The 19412-nt window shown below is 50.9% G+C and overlaps 9 protein-coding genes across 9 annotated transcripts; 5 read left to right on the plus strand and 4 right to left on the minus strand.

The window, feature by feature from the left end:
- Positions 1 to 393: 393 nt before the first annotated feature.
- UA08_05847 (Autophagy-related protein 8) lies at positions 394 to 922 on the plus strand (the record flags this gene model as incomplete). The annotated part of the gene is made up of 3 exons (XM_020268162.1): positions 394 to 483; positions 589 to 821; positions 889 to 922. The coding sequence occupies 3 exons, from the start codon at positions 394 to 396 to the stop codon at positions 920 to 922; spliced, it is 357 nt and encodes a 118-aa protein (XP_020119192.1).
- Positions 923 to 1607: 685 nt separating this feature from the next.
- Positions 1608 to 2989, plus strand: UA08_05848 (putative mitochondrial carrier; the record flags this gene model as incomplete). The annotated part of the gene is made up of 7 exons (XM_020268163.1): positions 1608 to 1695; positions 1769 to 1806; positions 1881 to 1922; positions 1991 to 2104; positions 2175 to 2308; positions 2383 to 2560; positions 2654 to 2989. 7 exons carry the CDS (start codon positions 1608 to 1610, stop codon positions 2987 to 2989), a joined length of 930 nt encoding a protein of 309 aa, XP_020119193.1.
- A 514-nt stretch (positions 2990 to 3503) lies between these two features.
- Positions 3504 to 3860, plus strand: UA08_05849 (hypothetical protein; the record flags this gene model as incomplete). Its single annotated transcript, XM_020268164.1, has 2 exons — positions 3504 to 3529; positions 3632 to 3860. 2 exons carry the CDS (start codon positions 3504 to 3506, stop codon positions 3858 to 3860), a joined length of 255 nt encoding a protein of 84 aa, XP_020119190.1.
- Positions 3861 to 4162: 302 nt separating this feature from the next.
- Positions 4163 to 6189, minus strand: UA08_05850 (Heat shock protein; the record flags this gene model as incomplete). The annotated part of the gene is made up of 2 exons (XM_020268165.1): positions 4163 to 5325; positions 5508 to 6189. 2 exons carry the CDS (start codon positions 6187 to 6189, stop codon positions 4163 to 4165), a joined length of 1845 nt encoding a protein of 614 aa, XP_020119191.1.
- Positions 6190 to 7299: 1110 nt separating this feature from the next.
- On the plus strand, positions 7300 to 7878 carry UA08_05851 (hypothetical protein; the record flags this gene model as incomplete). The annotated part of the gene is made up of 3 exons (XM_020268166.1): positions 7300 to 7455; positions 7541 to 7550; positions 7670 to 7878. 3 exons carry the CDS (start codon positions 7300 to 7302, stop codon positions 7876 to 7878), a joined length of 375 nt encoding a protein of 124 aa, XP_020119196.1.
- Positions 7879 to 8356: 478 nt separating this feature from the next.
- Positions 8357 to 9268, plus strand: UA08_05852 (hypothetical protein; the record flags this gene model as incomplete). The annotated part of the gene is made up of 6 exons (XM_020268167.1): positions 8357 to 8367; positions 8429 to 8623; positions 8709 to 8741; positions 8813 to 8873; positions 9071 to 9160; positions 9233 to 9268. 6 exons carry the CDS (start codon positions 8357 to 8359, stop codon positions 9266 to 9268), a joined length of 426 nt encoding a protein of 141 aa, XP_020119197.1.
- Positions 9269 to 9413: 145 nt separating this feature from the next.
- UA08_05853 (hypothetical protein) lies at positions 9414 to 12380 on the minus strand (the record flags this gene model as incomplete). Its single annotated transcript, XM_020268168.1, has 7 exons — positions 9414 to 10103; positions 10168 to 10598; positions 10650 to 10784; positions 10847 to 11835; positions 11911 to 12062; positions 12120 to 12277; positions 12341 to 12380. 7 exons carry the CDS (start codon positions 12378 to 12380, stop codon positions 9414 to 9416), a joined length of 2595 nt encoding a protein of 864 aa, XP_020119194.1.
- A 326-nt stretch (positions 12381 to 12706) lies between these two features.
- On the minus strand, positions 12707 to 14254 carry UA08_05854 (hypothetical protein; the record flags this gene model as incomplete). Its single annotated transcript, XM_020268169.1, has 5 exons — positions 12707 to 13172; positions 13255 to 13350; positions 13419 to 13804; positions 13895 to 14019; positions 14068 to 14254. 5 exons carry the CDS (start codon positions 14252 to 14254, stop codon positions 12707 to 12709), a joined length of 1260 nt encoding a protein of 419 aa, XP_020119195.1.
- A 1119-nt stretch (positions 14255 to 15373) lies between these two features.
- UA08_05855 (hypothetical protein) lies at positions 15374 to 18617 on the minus strand (the record flags this gene model as incomplete). The annotated part of the gene is made up of 2 exons (XM_020268170.1): positions 15374 to 18271; positions 18336 to 18617. 2 exons carry the CDS (start codon positions 18615 to 18617, stop codon positions 15374 to 15376), a joined length of 3180 nt encoding a protein of 1059 aa, XP_020119188.1.
- Between the last annotated feature and the right edge of the window lie 795 nt (positions 18618 to 19412).

Genomic DNA, 19412 nt, shown 5'->3' on the forward strand with positions numbered 1-19412 from the left:
CAGTATAAGGAATACAAAATATATTCCATGTATGTATATTCCAACAATAACAAAATAGTATACTACACCGCCACGTTATACCTCGCCAAAGCGGTCAGCGGTCAGGTGCTAAATCTGCCGGAAGCGTGACTTGCGGGGCTTTGCCTCTTAGGAACCCGACCAGCCCAGCCAGGCTTCCCCCATCGTCATTCCTCATTCCTACTGCCTCAACTCCACCATCCATCGCACTTCGCACTTCCTGTAACCGTCATACTTTCATCTGCCTACTATCCTGTATCAGTACTTCACCATCGAACAATAATAAAGGTATGTGTTTTCCGCTTACTCACCAGCGATATCCGTTATATAGTACTTGGCTTATCTTCGGGGCTGTCACGGCACAGATAAACAACCATGAGGTCCAAGTTCAAGGACGAGCACCCCTTCGAGAAGCGCAAGGCCGAGGCCGAGCGTATTCGCCAGAAATATGCCGACCGTATTCCAGTACGTTTGATACCAGCTGCACCATGTTATTCAAACTGCCCACACTGTCTTCGTTAACGGATATGATGGTGATTTGAAGATGAACAGAACACTGACAACAAACAGGTTATCTGCGAAAAGGTCGAGAAATCAGACATCGCCACCATCGACAAGAAGAAGTACCTTGTCCCCGCAGACCTCACCGTCGGCCAGTTCGTCTACGTTATTCGCAAGCGCATCAAGCTGTCGCCCGAGAAGGCAATTTTTATCTTCGTCGACGAGGTGCTTCCACCCACAGCGGCGCTGATGAGCAGTATTTATGAAGAGCACAAGGATGAAGATGGGTTTCTATACATTACGTATGTGTCTTACCTCTCTTGGGACTTGGATCTGTATGGAAAGAAGCGCGCTAACCTCTAAATACAGATATTCCGGCGAGAATACCTTTGGCGACTGCTGAGTGAAACCCTGCTATTTGATTATTTGCTGCTAGAAGAGTTTCGTTGCCATATGCTTTCTTTTTTTTTTTAATGGATGGATGAATCGATTGCGGTCGCAATGCTATATCTCGGAGGAAATGATGGAAGGATCCTCCATTTGATCCTTGACTTGACTGCATGAGAATGAAATGATGAAAGCCCAAAGTCGTTGGTCTCATAGTGTCGGCGTTTTACGGACAACATGTTTTGCTACTACTCTACTTTGTGATATTTCTGCTTGAATACTAGCACCGTCAACCGACTCGATCCGAGGTGCTTCCACCATCCAGTAGTTAGTAGTTAGAGTAAGAGCCAGAGACCACGATATGGATCTTACATTTGATTTATCAGTGTCTTCTCAGTAAGAACTTGTTGTATCAATCATATGACTGGTCGGACGGAGCCTCGGAGTTAGACTTATCTCGCCGGCGCATTATCGGAAGCCCTCTAACCACCTTCGGACTAGCGCATCTTGCTCAAAAGTTCAGTCAAAATAATTCACCGCAAAAGCCTCGAGTCAACAAACCTGTCAGGGTCGTTCCTCTCTTTCTTTTCTTCTTCTTTCTTTTTTTCTTTCTCGCTTTCCGGGTCTGCCTTTAATTCGTCTCGTCTCATTGATTGAATTATTAGCCGTATCATTCTTGCTCAAATTAAAACGAGAAAAATATGTCTCCAGCCGTCGCTCAAATCGGCGCCGGATCGGCCTCGAAGGATGTCAAGCGCGAATCCGGAACGGCGCGCTTGCTTGGTTCTGGTATGTGACTGGATCTGTGGATATGAATGTGCAAGAATAGTTATTGACCATGTCTTCTTATTTTCTCCAACAGGATCCGCTGGAATCGCGGAGTTGCTTGTTTTTCATCCGGTGAGCACCTCGCTGATAGGAACCATTGGAATGGGGGAAAAAAAAGTAACATCGGGCTGACTCGTATCTCGCAGGTTGATACAATCGCCAAACGCTTGATGAGCAATCAAGGACGAGTATGTTGACAAGCCGAGTTGACAAAATGAAAGGATAACAACTTACATGACCTATTGCCATTGAATAGGTCAATACTACCGCTGCTCTGAACCAGGTCATTTTCAGGGAATACGCCTCGGCGTCTGTAGGCACAAAGTTTACTTCTTTGTTCCCTGGTCTTGGATATGCTGCTGGATACAAGGTATGTATCGAATAGAGCAAGAAAAGAAGGGGATAAAAAAAAAGAGGGTGTGTATTGATGTATATGATAGGTTCTCCAACGAATCTATAAATACGGCGGTCAACCTTTCGTCCGCGATTATTTGGCGCAACACCACGGATCGACTTTTGATCAGACTTTTGGCAAGGGAACTGGAAAGGCTATTATGCACGCTACTGCTGGAAGGTATCTTATCTATCTGCATTCCTTTGAACTACCCGATGGCGGCGAAAAGAGAGGCAACAGGCTAACGTCAACAGTATCGTCGGTATCGGTGAAATCGTCCTCCTGCCTCTCGACGTATTGAAAATCAAGCGCCAGACCAACCCCGAGGCCTTCCGTGGCCGCGGTCTGTTCAAGATCATTTCCGATGAGGGCTTTGGTCTGTACCGGGGCGCTGGCTGGACGGCAGCCCGTAACGCGCCTGGCTCGTTTGCTGTATGTCCGATACTACAATCATTACTATTTCAAGAAAGAAAAAAAAAAAAAGAAGAGAGAAAGAGAGAAACGTACTGACTGAAATTGTACCAGCTCTTCGGCGGCTCCGCATTCGCCAAAGAATATATCTTCGCCCTGCAAGACTACAACCAGGCATCCTGGAGCCAGAACTTCGTAGCCTCCATCTTCGGCGCCAGCGCCTCGCTCATCGTCTCCGCTCCGCTCGACGTGATCAAGACGCGCATCCAGAACCGCAACTTTGAGAACCCCGAATCTGGCGCGCGTATTGTGGCCAGCATGTTTAAGAATGAAGGAGCGTCTGCTTTCTTCAAGGGATTGGTGCCCAAGTTGTTGATGACGGGTCCCAAGCTTGTGTTTAGCTTTTGGTTGGCACAGACTTTGATTCCGGCTTTTGGCACGGTTGTTTAGATTTACTTGTTCTCCGTTCTTTTAGTATTTGTGTTCTGAATGGATGACCCGGGAGGTTCAGGGTTTTGGGTTCGTACTGGCGATTTTTCTCTACTTATAGAATTCTTTCTTCTTTCTCGTGTGAGAATAGTTATTATCATGTAATTTTATTTATGTCAGTTAGCCAAAAGTTGAGTTGTCGATCAATATATATATAATGAACTCCTCTCTGTGTCTGGCTGTGCGAGTGGACGTTACGATATATTTAAGGAAACGTAAAATATCCTCGAACCTATGGTCTTGTCTGACGTTGAAAACGAATTTCAATATAAAGAAATCTGTAGTTGTCATGATTGGTTGGCTGGTGACGATTTGGTCCGTGCGTTATCAAACTTGAACTTCAACCTCATCAACACCAAATCCATACATAGATACACATACGCATACATACATAACACACAAGCGAGCCAGCAATCTCCGAAGGTTACAACACACATACACACATCCTCTATCTTTAATAATAATAAACATAACAATGTCCCACCCATACCTCATATCCAAGTACGTCTATGTCTATGTCTACGTCTTCGTCTCTCCCACGACTCTCCCACGCTCCCCCCAACCAACAAACCATTGCAGAATGTAGAGTACTAACAGCACTAGAATCGCCGACCCGCTCTTCGCACTCCTCATCGGCTCCTCATCCGCATATCTACGGATTCAGCGGGATCTGAGCGAGGAGAAACAACAATCTACCAACACTACAGATGCGTCTGTGCAGAGTCAGACTCAACAAGGCCGACCACCACAAGTCAAGGCGCAGGAGATTTGGAGCTTGGGTGCTAGGAGGGTTGGGATGTGGTGGAGGGGGGAGTTTAGCGGGCTGAAATGAAATAAATAATCATATCTGTCATAAGAGATTTTCAGTGCTATGTGTGTACTATAATATTTTTATTGGCTAGAATTTACGGAGTCTTATGGTAAAGCACAAAAGGTAAATCTTGAATCAAGTGATTAACGCAGTGATCATAAACTGCACTATCTATGCATCGTAAGGAAAAACATGACCCGTCATAAACATTAGCGCCAGCATCACTCGCATTAGCAAGGTAAAAATTTTTGGCCAACAAAGGAAATAAAAAAAAAACAAAGAATTATTTTTGAGAAACGAAAAGTAGCAGAGTGCTACATGATTTAGTCAAGTTCCTCAGGGCGCTCCTCGACCTCGTCAGCAGTGTGAGTGGCAGAAGCACCAGTGGCGCCAGGAGCAGCACCAGCTCCACCGTAAGCGGCAGAGATGATGGGGTTGGCAACGCTCTCGAGTTCCTTCTGCTGAGACTCGTACTCGTCCTTGGTGGCGGTCTGGTTGGAGTCGAGCCAAGAGATGGTCTTCTCAATCTCAGACTCGAGCTTCTCCTTGTCGGAAGCCTCAATGTTGAGCTTGCCCTCGTTGAGAGTGTTCTTGAGGGAGTAGGCGTATGACTCGAGACCGTTCTTGGCCTGGATACGAGCAGCCTCCTCCTCGTCCTCGGCCTTGTACTTCTCAGCCTCAGCCAACATGCGCTCGATTTCCTCCTTGGAGAGACGGCCCTTGTCGTTGGTGATGACAATCTTGTTGCTCTTACCGGTACCCTTCTCAATGGCAGAGACGTTCATGATACCGTTGGCATCCATGTCGAAGGTGACCTCGATTTGAGGAACACCACGAGGAGCAGGCGGGATACCAGTAAGCTCGAACTTACCGAGCAGGTTGTTGTCCTTGGTGCGGGCACGTTCACCCTCGTAGACCTGAATCAAGACACCGGGCTGGTTGTCGCTGTAGGTAGAGAAAGTCTCGGACTTCTTGGTGGGGATGGTGGTGTTGCGCTTGATGAGGGCAGTCATGACACCACCGGCAGTCTCAATACCGACGGAGAGAGGAGCAACGTCGAGAAGCAAGATCTCGTTGGTGGACTTGGAAGAAGTGTCACCAGAAAGGATAGCAGCTTGGACAGCAGCACCGTAGGCGACAGCCTCGTCAGGGTTGATGGACTTGTTGGCCTCCTTGTTGAAGAAGTCGCTGACAAGCTTCTGGATCTTGGGGATACGGGTGGAACCACCGACCAAGACGATCTCGTGGACGGAGGACTTGTCGACCTTGGCATCACGGAGGACACGCTCGACGGGCTCCATGGTGGAGCGGAAGAGGTCCTGGCAGAGCTCCTCGAAACGAGCACGGGTGATGGAGGTGTAGAAGTCGATACCCTCGAACAGAGAGTCGATTTCAATGGAAGTTTGGGCAGAGGAAGAAAGAGTGCGCTTAGCACGCTCGCAAGCAGTACGGAGACGACGGAGAGCACGAGCGTTGGTGGTCAAGTCTATATCATACGTTAGCAATTTGTTTTCTCGATGTAACTTTTGGGCGGGCCTCAGAATCACATGGCTCTGGGAGGACCCTGGAATTATATTAAAATGAAAAAAAGTGATCACTTGCCTTTCTTGAACTTCCGTTTGAACTCGGTTGCGAAGTGATTGACAAGGCGAGAGTCAAAGTCCTCACCACCCAAGTGGGTGTCACCAGCAGTAGCCTTGACCTCGAAGATACCCTCCTCAATGGTCAAGAGGGAGACATCAAAGGTACCACCACCGAGATCGAAGATGAGCACGTTGCGCTCACCCTCGGCCTTCTTGTCCAAACCGTAGGCAATAGCGGCGGCAGTAGGCTCGTTGATGATACGCAGGACGTTGAGGCCGGCAATGAGACCAGCATCCTTGGTGGCCTGACGCTGAGAGTCGTTGAAGTAGGCGGGGACAGTGATGACAGCGCTGTTGACGGTGCCACCAAGGTAGGACTCGGCGGTCTCGCGCATCTTGATGAGGACCATGGAGGAGATTTCCTCTGGTGTGAACTGCTTGGTCTCGCCCTTGAACTCGACCTCGATGACGGGCTTGGTGGCCTTCTCGACGACCTTGAAGGGGAAGTGCTTGGCATCGGACTGGACCTCAGCGTCGCTGAACTTGCGGCCAATGAGACGCTTGGCGTCGAAGACGGTGTTGTAAGGGTTCATGGCGACCTGGTTCTTGGCGGCATCACCGATGAGACGCTCGGTGTCGGTGAAAGCAACGAACGAGGGGGTGGTTCGGTTACCCTGGTCGTTGGCAATGATTTCGATGCGGTCATCACGGAAGATACCCACGCAAGAGTAGGTAGTTCCCAAGTCAATACCGATAGCGGGGGCCATGATGGATGGATGTGTGTGAAAAAAGAAGAAGAGCGGGGGGGTATCACAGGAAGAAGTAGAGAAGTAGTGTACAGAGAGGAGCACTCGCGTATGGCTTTATGAAGGAATTCAAACAAGACAATTTGAATTGTGCAAGGAGAGAAGATGAGTGAGAAAAAAAGTGGAAGTGAAGAGGCAGCTGGAGGCCTGATACATATACGTGCGGGCGGTGAGTCGAGGCTTTGGTTCTAGTGACTTCCTTACGATTCCACCGCCGGCTGGGACTTTCCAGAGCTGTCGCGAGCCCGGTGATTGGCCGAGCCGGGGGGGGGGGGCTTCTTTATGGGATCGAATTTTCTATTTTCTTTGGAGTAATTGATTATTTCTCTTAATTCCCGAGGAAGTGATGGGCATGTCAGGATAAGAACTAATAGAAACAGAGAGCATCCCAATAGTAATAATACTCGTCATCATCGCTGTGGACGATTGTTTCTCGCATGGCGGGGCTGCCGTTATGACGTCTTCCACAGAATTTTCTCTTTTGTGGATTCCTGACTTTTCAGGCCGTGTTTTGCCTCCGTCACCATGACGCCCGACTAGCGCCCCTGCCTGAGGCCGCCATTCTGCCTGACAACCCTAGGGCTGAGCCCTAGCCCGACTCTAGACCTCCCTAGGTCCATCGATGAGAGATCTGTAAGTTGCAGACTCGCGCGTAGTCAACCCTATTGAGTTCATCGTACACTGGATCGCTAGGCTCGCGCCTTGCATTATGTCTGTCGGCGATTACGCTTCTCAGTGGTTACTTGTTACTAGGGATAGATTCGACTTTGCCTAGGTAGAAAGGGACAGGGCCAGGATTGCCAAACTGAGACTAGACTAGGCGGTCAGCATTAGCGCGTCTACCTCATTAGCCAATCAGCAGCCGCTGCTCGTCCCTTGCTCGCTGCCATCTCTTCTTGCGCGCGCAAGCTTTCAGCATCGCGTTCGACCTTGTTTCACTTCTCCCTCATAAACCTCCTCCTCTCACCGTCTCCGAGGCACCTCCTCCTAGTATCAGCTCTACTTACACAACCGCATACCGCGCACCGCGCCCCAGGAACATCAGTTGCATTCGACAAATAAACAAACACAATGGGTGTCACCGATTTCAGTGACCCGGCTGCCAATGCCCCCGACGCAGCTGCCTATGAAAAGGGCAAGGGCAAGGCTGCTGACGCGCACGAAGACGTGAACATGGGCGAGGAGGATGAAGATGAGGACAGCTCTGAAGAGGATGAGGACGAGATGGTGTGTACTTGACTTTGCAGTCGTTTGTTTGGCGACATTATCAATTGAGAGAGCGTTTGTACTAAATGACAGTTTGTTTACGCAGGGTCACGATGGTAAAACATCCTATAAATCAGCTCCGTTCCCCCCAACCCCGTGCAAGCTTACTTAGCTAGCTGCCCTCACTTCACGTGTCCAAGATACCTAGGCTGATCGATTACATTTACCACTACAGACGAAGACGAAGACGAAGGAGACAACCTCGAACCCATCTCTGCCGACAACATCATCAACGGCGGCCGTCGCACACGCGGCAAGCGTATCGATTTTGCCGAAGCCGCCGAAAAGGCCAAGGCTGCCGGCGAGGATCCCATGGACGACGAGGACGATGACGACGAGGACTTCCACGGCGAGGAGAACGATGCCGATCACATGCAGGAGTAACGCACTTCTATGCTATGTTGAATGGGAGGGTACTGCAGATCTTTTTACGCGCAGATTTAAGGCTGAAAACAATACCAAACAAAGCAATGGAAAATCTACGAGCGATGGTTTCATGATATGCGCTGGACATGAGCAAGGACAGATGTTTAGACGATACGAACACGAATGAATCCAGCTTATTCTTCGAAGAATCTTATCTAGAGAATGTAATTCGCAGTAAACCGATGAGTGTAAAGCACAGCGATCGTAAAATAAATGAAGGTCTAGCTCTGCCGTGTGTACCTGGCTAGCAACGCCAAGCTAGAGAGACAACCGCAAATGATCTCCGGACAAGTTCACAACACCAAACCCCAACAACAAACAGCAACACCAAATGTCGTCCCAACTGCAGCCATACTAGCTAGCGAGGAGCTGGTCCTAGTATATTCAGTCACTATAATAATACCCCAATTGTCATCACGAGGATATTTCCCTTCCCATGGCGTCGCGGTACCTACCTATCCACCTACCTACCAGCCTACCTCCGTAAAAACAATCCTAACAACCTCAGATTCCACTCCAGCCTTCACCAGCGCGACCCCCGCTCTTCATCTTCCCTCTTCGACTCCTACAGCGGCGACAACAGAGCCTCCTCATCTCGACCGAGCAGTCGATCGCCAAACCCGAGTCTAAATCCTTACGGGTATTCCAGCACCAACGGACAACAATATCAGCAGGGATATCGGACGGCGACGCCGAACTCGAGGTTTGTCTACAGAATATACTCGTGTCTGACGGAGCAAAAAAAAAAAAAAAGAAAAAAAAAAAAGACATGCTTACCGGTTGGATAGGGGCCATTATTCCGATGCGGTCTTGGACGAGCTGTGAGTTTTATCTTCTAGCTGACCATCTCTATATATTTATATAGATATATATACTGACGGACGGAAACAAGCGAATCCCAAAACGACCACGAAGTCGAGGGAATAACCGCCAAAGTCCGCGCTCTCAAAGACGTACGTCTCTCCTCTTGTACCTGAGCAAGTACATCACAGCTAACACTGCCAATGTTCAATGGTGTATATATAGCTCACAGTAGCAATCGGCGATGAAATCCGTTCGTCGTCTACTCTTGTACATCCCCTCTCCCCTCCCCCTCCATCCATTCCACATGAAAAAAAAAAAAAAAGGTAATGAACTAACCAAATAACAGGCAGAATCAATGAATGACGCCTTCGACACCACCCGCCTCCGTCTCCGCGGCACAATGAATCGTATGCTGCGCATGGCTGAGCGGACGGGCGTAGGTTGGAAGGTTTGGCTGGGATTCTTTGTTGCGGTGTTTTTGCTTTTTGCTTGGGTTTGGTTGTTTTAGCTTGTGGTGCTGTGCGACGGGGATGGGATTGTATAGATACCTAGCTGGCAGGTTATTCACTAATTACATGCGTGCATGGTTCCAGGAGTTTTTATTTTCCTTATTCATCATATAAAAATGGAATATATTGTTTATAATACTTCGAATCCGTTATTCATGTCATATCATAAAAAAAAAAAGTTTAAGCAAGCTCGTCATCCTCTCCTTCAACACCCAACATCCTCCTCTCCGCCAACTCCCGAATTTTATCCTCTAGTATCGAGCGTCCATACCTCTGCGCAATCTTCACTGCTGCCTCGACCATTTTCCCGCTCCGATCGGCCATCATACCTACCAACTCGAGCGCCTTCATTCCACGCTCTTCACCCTCCCGACACTCCACGGCCAGCATCTGCAGCAGGATCTTGTCGATTTCGACTTCTCGGCGGCCCAGCTCGGCGCGTTGGTTGCGCGTTGCGTTGGTTGTCGAGAGAAGGTCCTGGAATAGGCTGTAGAAGAGGTTGGAGCGGACGAAGGATTCTTGGAAGCGAGTTGCGTCGTTGTTTGAGGAGGTGTCGTTGTCCATTTCGTCGTCTTCATTTTGGTTTTTCTTCTGATTATTGCTGCTACTGGAGATGGGGATCTTGAAGTCGAATTCGCTGAGGAGAGGGCGCGGGAAGTATGGATGGTTGTCCCTGTCGCTGCCCTTGAGGATGATGCAGTGGAATTTGTCCTGTGCCACAGCCACCGGCCAGTAGGTCTCTTCCTTCCGGCCTTGGGAGAGTCGATCGAGCTGTCTGGTGTCGAGGAGAGGGACCCAGCGTGCTTGGCCGGGGGTGCGCCAGTGCTGTAGGATGAGGAGAACGCCTTCAGTATCGTAAATGCAGGGATCCTGGGGACGGTTAGCCATAGCCTCAATTTCTGAACGGAAAGAAAAAAAAAAAAAAAAAACAAACCCCATTATCGGAGAAAAACACATTCTTCAATCCCTCGCCCTCTGTTACAGCCACTACATCCTCATTTTGGCAAATCTCATCCCGCTTCACATTCTCAATCGAATATGTCAGTGACGAGAACCCGCCATGGCCAACCGGGCCGTTGCCAATGGTCATGATATAGTCCCGCCATGCAACACATGTTACAGCCGGGCTTTTTTGTCTGTATACTCGGAACGGCGTGCCGTATAGAGTGTATATGCGGACATAATTCGCCGACGTCAGAACGACAATGTACGACTCGCTCAGGGCAATGGCTGTGATGGTTTCGCCATCTGGTAATTGCGTGCGCCAGTCACCGCGCGTCGTCCATGTTTCGTGTGGGCGGTAGTATATGGTTGCTGGACCGCCGTCCGGCGGCGATGAGGATGTGAATAGTGTGCCGTTGTCGTCTGAAACAATCAGTTTACATAACGTGTACAAAAAGTATAATTGACACTTACTCAGACAAGCCTTGTCGTATCGATAAGGATCCGTAAAGTGAAAGTTTCGGTGCATTTCACTGTCGTAGAATTCAACCGTGACGGTATTGTGCGACTCTTGGTCGACTGTCCAGACGACCCCGGTCAGATTCAAGCCTACACCAAGACCGTCAGTTCCGAAACAAACAAACAAAAGTGACCAAAGCAAAGGATCATACATAGATATCGTCGATTCCCCCTCCACGGCGTGCTCCCCGGCTGAAACGATTCATGAAAAGTAGGCTGCCAATACGACGCCAGGCGTTTCGCATCTGGACCTTCCGGTCCATCCAAATGACCATTCCCGCGTTTGCCATTCGCATTGAGGCCTTCCTCCGCATAGCCAGCGCCGTCGTCGTCTTCCACGAAATTATCTTCGTCGCCGTCACCAACCGATTCCAACAGATCATCCAGGGAGTCAGGCGTGCCGCCTCTTCTAAGCCCGTTTTCGACTCCTCGAGCCTTCGGTCTATTCGGTATAGGTTGTCCTTTTCTCGCATTCCCAGACGTTTCTCCCAATGGACCGGAGGCAGAGCGAGAACCGGAAAATGACTCAAGCCTCTTCTCGAGAATGGACTGGTACTCCTTCGGCACAAAGTTGTCGTGGATATACACCTCGCCGTCCGACGTGGCGAAGCAGAGCAAATTTAGCGACGGGTGCCACGCGAGGTTTATCACATTGGCGAAATTATACCGTTTCAAGATATTCTGCGTGCTAGTCTCCCACAGCAAAATCTGCCCATCTGCGCCTGACGTAGCGAGGAGTGCCCCGTTCGGTGCCCAATCTAACGCTGTTATGTCTCCATCATGGGCACTACCGCTCGTAAACGATGCCGATTGCTGCCGTGTCCAGTCCGAGGTAGAAAACACAGCAATCTCGCGCGTCGCCTGCGCAGTGGCAAAAGCCGTGCCATCTGGATGCCACACGACCCGCGAAGTAGCCTCATCTTCCGGCTCGAGTCGTCTAATAGCGCCATCGATTTTGCGTAGTAATTCCGGCTCATCAGCCGAGACAAGCGAGTAGATATACAAAACCCCGTCTGTGCAGGAGACCGCGACGAATTGACCGCTGGGGTCGAAGGAGACGTGTTTAGAGCCTTTGGTTTGTTCCCGGAGGTACTTCACGTTGGTCATATCGTTCACGTTGACGATTTTGACTGTCAGTTCACTATAAAAAGAAAACCTCGTTAGTTAAACGTCTAGTTTACGGGTTCATGTGGTGCACAGTGCAGCGAAGACTCACTCGCTAGCAACAGCAAGCCACTGTCCATCCCCCGAAATCGCCAAATCGCGCACGGGCAGCGCACACCGCAGGAGCAATTTGTCCATCTTCCCGGACTCGATGTCGTAGCGCCAGACGGTTCCATCTTCGGCGCCAAGCATAAAACAGTCATTCTGAGCAGTTAGTCTCATCTATGTTATTGCTGAAAGTTTCAAAGTGTAAAGACCAACCGTCGCAGCAATGCCAAAATTCGCCTCGACTCCGTCATCGATGGTCTTGGGTTCGCCGTCATCGCCAACCGTATATATGCGGATTGCGTTGTTGGAGCCGGCACTGATCACATGGCGTCCATTGGGGGTGTATGTGAGGACGGTCGTTCCGGGGGTATCTGTTATGAAATGTGAGTAATTGTGTCTGTTATTCGGAAGCGTTTGGGGTTGGTCAAACGTACGTGCTGGCCGGGCCCGCGGCCGGATTGTGTCGAAGCTCATGTGCGGAATAATTAATGTCGAGCTAGCAATATGCTCACTAAGTAAATATTTGGATTATACTCACTCGAATGGCCTGTATCGCCACCGATGTGTTTGTGTGCACTGTTTGATGTATGAAGTGAGGTTGAATGATGGACTGGCCGAAGACGCGTTAATTGCCCGAGAGCAGACGCGTCGCGCAGATTAGTCCGAAAACGGAAGTTAGGGTTAGGGCTCGGGGATTATCTAGATCGACGACGTTTGACCTGACCAGGCTACTTGCTTATTTCCTTATTTTTTGGGCTCCCTTTTACTTTTTGGTCAAGTCATAACTCATTAAATCCTAATCAGACCAGATCTTGAGTACTCTCTGCACTCTCCCTTTTCGACGTCAACTCTATACTAATCGTCTGGTGAATCCCATCAACACCATCATGCGTCCTCGCAATGCCTATCCCCCTCGCTATGCTTGCTGTTATGCCCTCATCCGTCCCGCCGGACGACCACCCATGTATATTCGTCGTACAATCCGACTTGGTCGCATCTCCATGCAGGACGCAATGCGCCCCGCTGCGACATGAATAGCACTGATCCTTCCGCCAGTACGATGACATGCTGCCTGCTGGCGGGAGGCTATGTTGTTGTTGCTGTTGTTGCAGCTGATGTGCCCCGGTCGTTTGCCGACGGTATCGCCGCGGCTTGCTGCCGTAGCTGCCATTGCGAAGCAGCATTTTGCGCCGGAAGACGACTTTGTAGAAAAGTGGCATGGCGGGGAAACAGATGCAGAGGAGGATGGAGGCTATTTCGGCGAGTCTGCAGAGCATTAGACAGGGGAGAAAAAAAAAAAAAAAAAAAAAACGGAAAGGGGAGAGCGAGAAGGAGAAAAAAAGCTTACGTCCACAGAGACACCTGCGCATAGACATAGGTAGTGTCACTCGTCTTGGTTGAGCGAAAGGAGTAAATGACCCGGCCCAGCGAGGAGGACACAGCACTATATATATACTCTTAGCCCGATATCTTAATGAAGGATAAAAAAGAGAGAGAGAGAGGAAAACTCACACCAACCCCGTCAAAAACACCCCCGACACGCCCAACTTATGCTTCAAGCTCAAATGCAAATGCCAAATCGCCCACAGCGGCAAAACAAAAATAAACACATCCGACACGCAGTTGAAAATGCCCGCTGCCAAAATCTCCGCATTGCGATTCAGACAGTGGCCCGACGTGATGGACGAGTCCCAGATCTTCTCTTGCGGCGAGCACATGAAGATCACCGCAATGAAGATGGCGGTGTAGAAGGCGAGATTGGCCCAGATCAGGACCTGGATGGCGATGAAGACAGCACCGCTTTTGAGCGGCGCGAAGATGCCTTGCAGGTGGAAGAGAAGGGAGGCTTTGGCGAGCCACATGAGGGGGCAATAAATGAGTTCCAGGGCCCAGCTTTGCTGTTTTCCCATAACCCTTGCGCATTAGCAAGGTGAAACAAGGGCCATGGAAAACAACAACAACAAAAAAAAGGGAATGGGAATATATACCTGTGATATCAACACGGCATCGCTGGCTCGCACGTCCCACAGATGCCGCCCAAAGCCCGTCTTGCTCTGCCATATAAGCACAGCATTATACCCGACGTTGATGGACCAGGCCACAACCAATAAATCTGCAAATAATCAGCAACCTACTCATTAAAACAGAGGGAGAGAGTTACAATCATCCAACGAAATCCTCGCCGTCATCCCGCGCGCCACCAGCCGACAGACGGCAAACACCGATGTGATGGAAATAATCAACGAGGTGGTGGTGATAATGGCGCAGTAGAGGGTGTCGGGAGGATCAATGAAATTCGGCGTTACGCCTGGAGGCGGCGGCCCGGCTGCTGCGAATGTGCTGGCCATTTATGCATCTATACAGGGATGGAAATGAAATGAAAATAAAAAAAAAAAAAAAAAAAAAAAAAAAAAAAAAAAAAGAAAGAAAGAAAGAAAGTAAGAAAGGAGAAATAATCGGATGGTCAAGGAGAGTTGGTGGTGGTGCTGGTTGAGGCTCAGCAGAGTATCGGCACGTTGATTGAACCTCTCCTCGTAGAGACAGGTGGTTAATTAGAGATTACCTCTTCGACTCTCGTTCGCGCATGGCATATGCGCACATGGAGCTCGCTCCAACTCCAACTGAGCGGAAGACGGGTCGGTAGACAGACAGACAGACAGACAGACAGACGAGATGGATGAGCGAAGAAGTCTCGAGAGCCAGTCAGTCAGTCACTCAGCCAACTTGCGCGCGGCAAGGGATCGTACAGTTACACTAAGTCACGCCTAACCTAGCGAGCGACACTAACTAAAGCTTTCATGCATGACGCCAACCCCGAGACTGCACTGAAGATGACCATACACACAGGACAGACAGACAGACAGAAGGGAAGAGAGGGGCTGGGGCCGGCCTTGCATGAGTCTCCATCGTATATACGAAGGCATGCATAAGCGATTGCACAATCTCCATACTCCGGGGGTCTGTCTATGTTAGAATTAAGGTAGTATGTGCTAGAGCGAATGCAACCTTAGTGTGCAGGGGCCAAGGTAGCGCCAGGGACTGAAGAAGTTGACAGGTCTGCAGCAACTCTTCAGCAGACACGGATTTGCCATTTGGGGCCATTTGATAGGTTTACTATTCGCGTGCGGGGAAGACTCGCAGGAAGTAAATGGCCAACTCGCCCAAGATTTGCGTTAGGAGCAAAAGACACAGACGGCGATTGGCCCAGCCATTTGGGGGCCTAAAAAAGAAGTACATGCCCATTCGGGCAATTTTCTGGTCATTCCTCGCAGCTGGGCATTTTGAGGATCAATCTTCCTTCTTGTGTTTCGGGGGCCTCCCGATCTTATTGAAACTATAGAATTATTAACTATATACGCGGTACCGACAAAATGCACGCAATAAAGACGTAGAAATAGCCTACGAATGCATGCATAGATAGACAAGCCACACTAACTAATGCACCCCTCACTCACTTACCTACTCACTCACAGCGCCACAAGCCATAGCGCCAGTTGCGTCGCGTCAACCGGCGTGATATCACCCTCAAAAACCTCCCTTATATGCTCCTGCGAATACCCATGCGCACTCCCTCGATCGATCTGCATCTCGAAAAAGTCCATCAGCGGCAGGATGCCTGCGTCATTGTACTTGTGCCGCTCCGATTCGTGCTGCCTGTGGCTTTTTAGACTTCCGATCCACTGCTTGAACGATGTAAGAGTAGTACTGCTAGTGGAAGCCCAGCTTTGAATTGCCGGTACCAACTCTGCCCACGCGGTGGAGACCGGGTTCACCAGATTGTAGACCCGGGGAGTAGAACTTTCTCCTGCGAGTATATACCGATCATGCTGCAGGATCCGCTGCGTAAGATCAACTACAACGTTGACGGGCAACCAATCAGCGCCAATCAGATCTGTAGGCACCATCTGGAAGATCCGGGATGTCTTCAGAATCACTGTAAACATATCACTTGCTGGCCATGTAATTCTGTGTGTCGACGAGGGCGTCACTGGCACCGAGGTGGGCGCAATCTGGCCGACGCGGAGGATGCTCGCTGTCACCCCGGACTTGGTCCAGGCGGCCTGGACGAGATGTTCAGCCACATACTTGGACTCGCCGTAGCCGTTGCGCATGGCTCCGTCGGCGTTGTTGACTAGGGCTTCCGGTATTACGGTCTGCTCAGACCCGGGCTTCCCCCAAACGCCAGTCGCTGCTATGGAAGAGACGTACACTAAACGAGCGCGTCGCTTTGAGGATGCTGCCAGCTTGATCGAATTTACGAGACCGCTAAAACTGTCCCCAAAGGCATCGAGCGATGCAGCAAAGTTGACTTGCCAGGCAGAGTGCAAAATAATATCGGAGTCCTCCCTCACTTCATTGTAGACATTCTTCTCAAGCCCGAACTCGGGTTTGGAGAAATCTACCTGGAAGAAGCTGACCTTCTCCAGCCATTTGTCGTCTATACCTGTAATGCCTTCGTTTGTGGACAGGTGGGCTGCCCATCTCTCACGCGCTGTAGCCGAGCGGTTCAAGCAGATGATTCGCTCAATATTGGCGTCCTGCACAAGTGATGAAAGTAGATATTGTCCCAAGAAACCCGTGGAGCCTACAATAACCACACTCAATGGTTTGTCTCGACTCTGCGGCGGCAGCTGTGAAGTAGCAGACACGGCCGGCAGGGAGTTTTCATACCGAGTCAGAAGCTCTTTCATCTTGGTGACTCTGTCCACTTGCTTCGGGTGCGTGCCTTCGTTCAGCCACTGCAAAAGAACGGCACTCAGCTTTTGGACAGAGGAGTAGGTGTAAATAATCTCTGGTTTCAACCAAGTCAGACCCTGTCCCTCGCCCTCCAGACTCGCTTTCAGCTGCGAAATGGTCTCCAGTGTCTTCACCGAGTCCAGACCCTGGCTATATAGATCCTCGGAATCGTCGACTTCCTCACCGTCCAAAGCGTCTTGGATGATCGCATGAACGACATTTTGCACGTCCGCCAGACGGAACGCTGTTGGTCTCAACACGAGCCTTTTCTTCTGCTGTTGTGGCTGCGCTCGCTGCTCGTGAAGAGAGCCCCTGAACAGCGCGTCCAACTCCGCTTCGTAAGCATTGATAGTCAACTTCCGCACCACTGTGCCCTTGCCCGCGCGGATAAAAGGCTTGTCGCTGCTCGCAACGAGTATCATGGATCTGGAAATGCGTCCCGGACCCGTGGTGTTGGCATTCAGTTTAGCAATTGACGGCCAAAGACTCTCTGCGGGATCACTGCCCAGACCATGCTCAGGTCGAAGCTCAAGCAGCAAGGCGACGCGTGGCTGGCCCTGACCAGCAACCACCGCGCCAGCGACGCCAGGGAGAGTCTCAATCCCCAACTCTAGCGGAACCGGGTTAAACTTCTCCCCATTCGACAGGACCAGAATGTCGTCTCGTCGCGCATGGAACTTCCACAGATTGGGCTGCGTGGGGTGTCTCCTGAACAAGTCCTTTGTGCGAAACTCGCGGACTCCCGGAAAGTTGTGATTCAGACCCAAATGATTTTCTGTTTCTTCATCGGCGAAAACCACTAGCTCAAAGGCATCGTCGTCGGCCGGCTGCAACTCGAGACGCGAGTAAGGGTGGAATTCCATGTATTGCCAGTGTTCCTTTGGCGGCATCAGCTGGTGAACAAGACCGAGTTCCGTGGATCCGTAGAACTGGCAGAGCGTGACGTGCTGCACCAGCTCGTTGCCAATGAATTCTGCCAATGGGCCGCCGGCATAACAGAGCACGTCGAGGCTCTTGAGTAGTTCGACGCCGTTGGGCTCGGTGTACAGATCAGCGACCAGCGACGGCGGCAGGAGACACCCTTTCACATTCAAAGACTGTAAGATATGCGCTGTTAAGGCGCCGCTTGGCAGTCTCGTCGGGGGTCCAAAGACCGGTACGCTCTCGGTGTAGACCGGCGCCATGACGTTATTGTAGAAGCCGGCTAGATGGAACAGCGGGAAGGGCACATACAGACAACTGCCTGGCGAAAAATCCCACGTCGTCAAGTCATGGTTGCGACGGCCGGGCACGCTGGGGAAGTTGCGGTCGTTGTCGAGAACGGCAAAACTGCCATGTGTCATGGTAACCGGCTTGGGCAGGCCCGTAGACCCGGAAGAGTGCAGTATGATGATGGGCTCCCGTTTCACTTCCTGGAAATCGAGAGTATACGGCACGGGAGCCGGGGGCTGCGCGTTGAGGAGCTCATCGAGTGCAGGAAACTGGCGGCATTGCACCGAGCTGGCTGGGCCCTGGAGCGCCTTGATGAGCGGCGCGACCTCTGGCGAGTGCACTAGCTTGGTACACTCGGTCTGGCTCAGGAGAGAGGCAGTGGTAGAAGGGGGATTACGAGGCGAGGGCAGCAAGACCTGGATATGTAGGGTGAGAAAGCGGGGATATCATACAAGCAAGCAGGCAGTAGGGGGCGCTGACCTTGAGACGAAGCTTGAGGGCCGCGTAGACGAGGATGTTGTATCTCAGGTCGGACACTCCCACGTAGCACACCGTCTCGTGCAGGGCGAAGGCGCCGAAGCCATCCTGCAGCCAGTGGACGGCGTAGTCGACGGCGTCTCTGACCTGGGGAAAAGTCACTGGGCGAAAGCCATCCTGCACCTCGGCGGTGCGCGGGATCCACGCAAAGACACGCTCTGGGTTCTGCTGCGCTTCGTCGTCGACGATGCTCACCATCAGGCGGCTTCCATACGGGGGCGCCATGGCTGACTGTTGCAACAAGCGCGATGGAGAGGGTTGGATGAGGTTGAGCCGTTGAGGAGCGCGGGGAGGCAGCTGGAGGAGGAGGCCACCTTCCTTCCTTCCCCTCCTAGCCCTAACCCTGACCACCCTAGGTTAATGATCGACGTCTGCCCACACAGCGAACTACGCAGTCGAGCCTTTGACTCTCGGACATAACGATCGATTTCTGCTTACTCCGTGAACTAAATCGCTCCGGCTGTCATACGATGTCCTGCCAGCGCAGCAGGCCTAGAACTTTATTAATCGACTAGCAGCGTCGATATTAACTACTCATGCAGATGCTACCTATACTGCGCCATGCTATAAGGCACGACCGCCGCGCACTTCCCCCTGCTAGCGGCGTCCGTCTCGGGCTACAAGGGTTCTGACAGGGCCAGAGCCACATAATGCGACATCAGCGCGGCCCGAGCGGTGCAGTGCAGCGAGCTTGTCTTGACCAGCAGCGGCCCCCCCCAGGGCGAATCGGTGTATGCCACGCAGCGAGACAGTGATCCGCGGCCCGTACCTTACGTACTACTACTGAGTACACTGGTGCTTTGCCTCGGTAGAACGAACAAGTGCTTCGCAAACAGAGACAGATATCAAATTGCATCTAGACATGCTAACAATCAATCAAGGCTAACAACAACAGCAAGCAGGCAGACATCACATCGTAAATTCATCATCGTAAAATTGATATCAGATTCCGAGCATTCCGCCCGGGCTCCAGAAACAAGACTCAACGGCGCAATTCTTCAGGCTTCTTCCTCCTCCCCC

The sequence above is a fragment of the Talaromyces atroroseus genome (assembly GCF_001907595.1).
Source record: "Talaromyces atroroseus strain IBT 11181 chromosome Unknown scaffold_7, whole genome shotgun sequence".
Classification (NCBI taxonomy): Eukaryota; Fungi; Ascomycota; class Eurotiomycetes; order Eurotiales; family Trichocomaceae; genus Talaromyces; species Talaromyces atroroseus.